A 6,944-nucleotide genomic window follows, 5' to 3' on the forward strand; every position below is an offset into this window, starting at 1 on the left:
AAGCTAGGAATCGACACCATGTCGTCGAGATTTTGGGTACTGTTCAAGCTCAACTTGACCCGGAAGTGTGACGGTATGACTACATATTAAATCGAAAATTTTAAAAATAATAAGACTTCGAAAATTTGTGGGTTCAAATATTTGGAAATTTCAAAAATTCAAATGTTGATATTTGAAAATTCAGAAATTTGAGAACTGAAAAATCCGAAACGTTGTAACTTCAGAAAATTAAAAATTAAAAATTGGCATGGATTTTTTTATCATGTCTATATATCGCGCGTATCTAAGATAAGAATAATCCTCAACGTTCGTTAAATATCAGAGGTTTATGTTCGGATAAATTGTGCATTACGAGGCTTTCAATTAACTGGTATGTTAATCGTTGTTTCGTGGTGCATTCTTTCGTGACTAGACTTGTGACTATTAAATTAAGACTGTATTTCTTCGAATGCCTCATATATCGGGCGCGGTCTCGACTCGGAACCTAGTCACGTGACCCGAAAGAAGACGAATTTATTCGAACTGATCAGGTGCGTATAAATTACTGTAATTCTATTACTAATTTACTTTATTTTTTGTAAATATGTTAATGAATTACTCATTATATCCGTGAAAATTTGTATGTGTCTAACATTTTGATATATTCTTCTGTTATACATAAAATTATACTAGATTCTTCGGTATGTAAGTTTGATTAAAAACAAAATTTATTCAATTGAAAATAAATCTGAAATTTATTTCTTTTCATTTACAATCGAACTATATAACATTTTTAATGATTCATTTGTAACTTGTAACAGTAGAATATTTTCGAGTATTAGCACCAGCCCTACTACGATATTAGTTCGTTAGTGGCGTTGCGTTGTCATATGTAGGCGTGTGCAGTCGCAGTAATTAGTCGTTACGACTTGACGTGAGTTTCAAAGTTCTCGTAAAGTGATCTTCAATATCTAAGAAAATGGCAAACGAAACAAGTTTTCCTATTTTATTAACAGTATTATTCGTTTTCTGTTGTATTCAGCAAGGTAAATATTGCTCTGTACAATTTATCGTTTAGTTTTCCTTCTTAACCTCAACATATTTGTAAGAGATAAATTATGAAAAAAAGGAGCTTTATGCAAATTCTCTGTATTATTAAATTACTAGTTGTATAAAATATTCATCGTTCTAATATATTACGTATATATATATATATAAATAAAATATATATATATGAAATAAATATATATAAATATTTTATTACATTAAAACAATTTCGACAATTTCACTTTATAAACGGATGATAGTAATTACTCCTGTATATTTTTACAGGACTATCTATCAAATGCTGGGTTTGCAGATCCGATTCTGATCCAAAATGTGCAGATCCATTTGACAATACCACTGTACCCATAACTGACTGTAAACAAGAACCTGACTTAGAGCATTTGCCAGGTGTAAGGCCTACCATGTGTCGTAAAATTCGTCAAAAAGGTGTGTTAATAACTCCAAAATTTTTTGTAGCAAATAACCTTTTGCAGGAATTGTTATAAGTTAGACTTTATTTTTAATCTTAGTCAACGGTGTATGGAGATATTTTCGTAGTTGTGCATATATGGGAGAACCAGGAATTGAGGGGGATGAAAGATTTTGCCTTATGAGGACAGGGACCTATAATATATTTATGGAATATTGTACTTGCAATAGCAAAGATGGCTGTAATGCAGCTTCGTACAATCACAGAAGCATATTTGCTTCAATTATAGCTTTAGCAATTTCGTTAAGATATGTACTTGTTTATACTTAATAGCGTTGGCCATGTCGACACAGCTGACTAGACAATATATATTTGAACATATTTTTTTTACAACATAAAGATTCTCTTGTACTTACTAATGCAACATTTTTTTCAACAATCATATGATCTGAACTTCAGGGAAATAGAATATTCCAGTTACAAACTTCAGATTATACTCACTCCAAAACCATTTTGTACCATTGAACAATTCTTTTTTATAAGTGTTTTAAAGTGCCTCTCTGTGCCTTACTACCTACCGAGATGATAACAAACAAGATATTTTTAAGACAGTTTCTTAATAATTTAGAATATTGCAAAGATACATTTTTATCTTCTCTCAGAGTATTGCAATGTTTTAGAGAAATATATTTTTATTAATATAGTATAATTTTTAATACAAGCACATATATGCTTGTATCATACTTACTGTTTAATTTAGACTTGGTTAGTACAAAAGATTGAACATTATACCAAACAAATGTATTGAATAATGTTAATATTTAGCACAATATAGATAAGACTGTAAATTCTGTCCATTAGAAGTTTATAAATTTAGTATTAGTACGTTACGATTGGGCCTTTTTGTATTTTTGTATGTATTTTCTAGAAGTGGTTAATCTTGCCACAGAAATAAAGCTATGATTGCTTGCATAATATATCGTTCCCTTATATATGTTTTATACATGTGTATGATAAAAAAGAGAATGAATAAAGCGATATGGAAAACATTCCGTGTAAAAAAATAAAAATCATCCTTTATGTATAACAACAGGTGTATTACATATAAAATATATCTCTGTCATACAGATGCGTGCGTTAATGATATTGTACATACAAATCTTTTGGTGTGACTGTTTAGACCTTAACGATATTCCTCGAAATACAATTAATTTCCATAATAAAATACATACGCAATTAATTTCAGCGACATAAATAATTCTTTAAACAAAGTACACTTATTTAAGATATAATACGTTAATGCCTACTGTCGAACAAAATTACAAAAGAAACAATGAGCGAAATATTTATCACTACCATTTCTACTAAACAAATTGAAAATCGTCATAATGTAAAATATCCTACATATGTCAAAAAAATACTTTTCCATTGATTTTCTGATTCATCTTAAAAGTACATCAGAAGAGTGCTAATACAAAATAGAAAGTGGATCCGCTAGATTTAAATAGAGTAAAAACGCATTGTTATGTCCATATTATACATCTTACTGAGCAGCTGCTAATTACCTGCTTACGATTTCCTCTGGCACAAAATTTATTGTATATCTTCATTTCTTCCTTTCACTATTAGGATTCGATGAATTTCGTATTCGTTTCTATTCAACGGTGGTAACCACTTATTTATTGGACGGTTCTATGATTCCGATCCTCGGCAGAAACTTTCATAAATCTGTCTTGGAATCGAGGACGGTTGTATAAAACAATCGATATGTACAATCAGATCGATAAAATACTTTTGTGCAAGTTGTCTTACAAAGAATGAAAACAATAAAGAAAGCGGAATAAAAGTAAATTTCAAGAAAGAAATAATTTACAATATGAATGCCTTTCATATTCACAGATGTTCGTCTAACATAAGTATTCTTTGGAACGACACTATCGACCGTGCGCTTAGATATTCATAACATTCGCGCGAATCGAAAGTAGGTTTATACTCGAAGGAAAACTGAATAGACGTCGAAGTTTATTGATCTATTCACGTTCTCACTCGAATGCCTGCCATTTCGTTATCTGTTGTCCCGATTTCGCTAGAGCCTGTTTCCACTGTTCACCATAGGTTCCACCAACATCTGGTCCTATTACAAAATGACCAACAGTCGTTTTCTTTCCTGAAATAACATCAAATGTTCATAACTAAGAAACGACCAAACAATCGATAAAACTTATTCACGATGAAATTTCGCTGGAGCAATGTGGCTTACCTAATTTATTTTTCGAGACGAATTTAACAACGAAGCTAACATCCTTCAATGCTCCTTGATACGGATTATCCGCGATCACTCTTGCCGAGTCTGGCGCGAATTTCATAGACACGCAAGGTGCGAAACGATCGCTTTTCCAGAAATGAGTCACTCTACCGTTGTCTACAACAGACATCTTGATATACATCTGTCCTTTCAAGGCTTCATGCTCGTGCATTGTCTGTAACGAACATCTCAGACGATGCAGAGATAGTGTCAGTTTTTCGCTACCCTCTTCATTCTTGTCCGTCTTTTCTTGACACAGTGACAACTCCACTTGGCCTTTCTTATTTTCCTTCTATAACAACGATAAAGAAAAACTAGTTAGTATAAACATGTCCTTACTTCAAAATTTAGGCACAATATCTATTTGACTCTTTCACACCCGATATTATGTATATGCAACATTGTACTCTTATATGTTATTAATTAACTAAGAGATAAATATCGATAAATGTATGTTTTCAGTAAAACTGGTCTCAAATTTCAATACATTGTGTCTTTTGTATAAAATGATTCGAGGAAAATATATTTTTTTATTAATGACCGATGAAAAATAATTTTTCTCACAGGAGGAGAATTGAGTCTTGAAACGATTAATAAAAGAGAAAAAAGGAAACATGGTATAATATACATAGTATAACGTGGTATGTATTTGAAAATTTACCCTCTCTTCAGCTCCAGAAATGCCACTAGCAATTGGTCGCAATGGCCTCCACATATCTCCAGTCGACACATCACTTGGGTGTTTTGCTTTGTGTGGCTTCGAGGTGAAGTTTTTCGGATCCAGGGAAATCGTCGTCGCGCCTACAGTTCGTCTCTTATCAAACAGTTTCCTTTCCGTGGTTGTAGTGTCCGCAGATTTATCCGATCCCTTATTAAACAACTGACTGAGTAATTTATTCTTCGTTGGCTCCTGATTCTCCGAAGAGGCACCCTGACCATCTTTTTTCTTGTTCCCCTTTTTTGGAGAATCTTTAGTGGAAGACGAGGTCTTCTCTTCCTTCTTCTCAGTCGCTATCAATGGTTTGTCCTCGAGAACCGCGTACAAAGTCGCCACGATGAATCTGGATCCACTGATTTCTTCTTCTACCACTTTTGTTTTACCAAATTTCTGTTTCGTCTCTTTGCGTAGAGGAAACGTGAATTCCTCGTTCCATTGCGGCCACGACTCGTTCTTCGACGTTGTCTCGAACTTCTCCTTTCCCGGTATTAGCTTCACCTGGAATAGAAGTGACTTACTTTCCTTCCTGTCTGAGTTTTTGCTTTAGATATAAACAGTTCATAGTGGAGTGAATGTTAGCTATAACTGCAGTTACTTCGATCAAGAACATTTCCGGTGAATTTGTGTGAAATATTCGAAACTTATCAGGGTAATGAAGTCACGAATGGGTCACGTGGAATTTTCATTCTACGCCGTAGTTCCCGTAGTTATTACTCACGAATTTTACATAATTACACAGCCTGGCAACATGAAAATTCCTTTCAAGTTACGATCAACATCATTCTCCTCTCAGCATACAAAGGAAACAAGAAAACCCATCGCAGAAATAAGACGACGGCAAGTGCATCGAGCCAGAGTCTCGACTTCAACCATTATAATTTATTTTATTTCAAACGTATCGTGCGGAGATAAGGGGACATTGTACGATTCCCACACGACGTTATTGTCTTCTAAGATTCGTGAGTCAATGATGGTTTTGATGTAGGCGCGCAAGTTTCGTGCGATTATTTCATCGAGTTACGTAACTATAGATAATGATGCCAAAGATGATAGTCTGACCACCTAGATATCTAGTCCATCGTTACATACCTTAACTACGTAGCTGTTGACGCGTGTGAAGCCAAAATTCTGTGGCAAGTGACGAGCACCCAGTACCGTCACATGCAGCGCTTTCTCGTTGATCGAATGAACGATCCTAATGCCCACTTCCGGTTCCAGATTCACCGTGCGATCCAACGGCGTGGACACGGTCTTCAGCCCCGTGTCTATAAAACTCTTGATCTTTGCCAAAGCCATTATGGACGTTCACTGCTGGATGTTCTCGATAAATATGTGTCTTCTTATCGATCTCGAGCGATTAATAATAACTCATGGTTGGAGCAATGACAATTCATGAGATCATCAATAATTCAATATCCCTTAATAGGTCGTTACTGCAAAAGAGAAAGCAAAATTTCGTCAAAATTACAAAAATAATAACATGGAAGGCAATATCTGGGTACTCCAAAATCTCTACTAAACTGCTTGCTTTCGTTATCTATCATATGCTTTAATCGATAAACAGTCGTGTTTTTTCCGCTTGAAGCCGACTTGCCACGAAAGTTATTGAGAATAATCAAACGCCGGTGTTTACCGCGCTTTGGTGCAACACTCTTCGCGGTTCTAGACGAGCGATAAGACCCCAGCGGAAACAGTTGAGCTGCGATCAACGTCGATGAGTAACGGTAAATTTCAAAGTGACTCGCTGATCGTTCGAATAAGATTGCGAAGTTAGTCTGTCTCCTTGATAATCTCTTAAACTTCGAGCAAATTCGATCATAAAAACAGGTGATTATATCTATCAGCTGTTCCATCGAACGTGCTCCATCCTCATAAATATAGAATTTCAAGTTATAATAAGATCACGGAAGGAATTTATTCGAGGAACTGTATCTAGCGATCGAACTTTCTCCAACCGAAGAAAATTGTCCCGGTCACCGGGCGTTGTCACCTGTTCTTCGGGAGAAAAGTCCGCTTAGAAACAGCGTACGTACCATAGTCACGATGATTTCGACCGGCTGTGAAGCGTGGCTTGGAACTGGCAGTCGAAGCTCGAAGAACTGGCCGGTTTCTCGATGAAACACGTTGCCAAGGAACGTTCACTAGGCGCGTTTATGACGATTATCCAGGACGAACCGTCAGATCACCGTTTCCATGACCACAAAGGCGAATATAAACACGTAGCAGGATAAAGGTTGCGTGTCTTTCACTGGCCATGCACTATATCGCCACGCGGCTCGATCTCTTCAGCTCTGTTACGCATCGTGTGGCTGATTTGAGATAAGACTATATACGTCACTAAGAATTATTAGAGTTTTTGTCTAATACGTAGACACGCGTGCTAGGAATTAAAAGCAATTACACGTTGAGTCGTTACCTAGAGCTTCGAACGACGCGCTACCGTGGTATGCGACCGGCGCTCTCGC

The 6,944-nt window shown here is 35.8% G+C and overlaps 2 protein-coding genes across 2 annotated transcripts; one reads left to right on the plus strand and one right to left on the minus strand.

Annotated features, from left to right (window-relative positions):
* The first annotated feature begins 844 nt into the window (after positions 1-844).
* On the plus strand, positions 845-2,505 carry Crok (crooked). Its single transcript, XM_072002129.1, has 3 exons — positions 845-1,025; positions 1,312-1,473; positions 1,557-2,505. The coding sequence occupies exons 1-3, from the start codon at positions 959-961 to the stop codon at positions 1,784-1,786; spliced, it is 459 nt and encodes a 152-aa protein (XP_071858230.1). The 5' UTR covers positions 845-958; the 3' UTR covers positions 1,787-2,505.
* Positions 2,506-2,532: 27 nt separating this feature from the next.
* On the minus strand, positions 2,533-6,944 carry LOC139986643 (uncharacterized). Its single transcript, XM_072002124.1, has 5 exons — positions 6,513-6,944; positions 5,569-5,912; positions 4,423-4,977; positions 3,717-4,053; positions 2,533-3,623 (listed from the first exon to the last, which is right to left on the minus strand). The coding sequence occupies exons 2-5, from the start codon at positions 5,773-5,775 to the stop codon at positions 3,499-3,501; spliced, it is 1,224 nt and encodes a 407-aa protein (XP_071858225.1). The 5' UTR covers positions 5,776-5,912; positions 6,513-6,944; the 3' UTR covers positions 2,533-3,498.

This window comes from Bombus fervidus, chromosome 4, assembly GCF_041682495.2.
Source record: "Bombus fervidus isolate BK054 chromosome 4, iyBomFerv1, whole genome shotgun sequence".
Classification (NCBI taxonomy): Eukaryota; Metazoa; Arthropoda; class Insecta; order Hymenoptera; family Apidae; genus Bombus; species Bombus fervidus.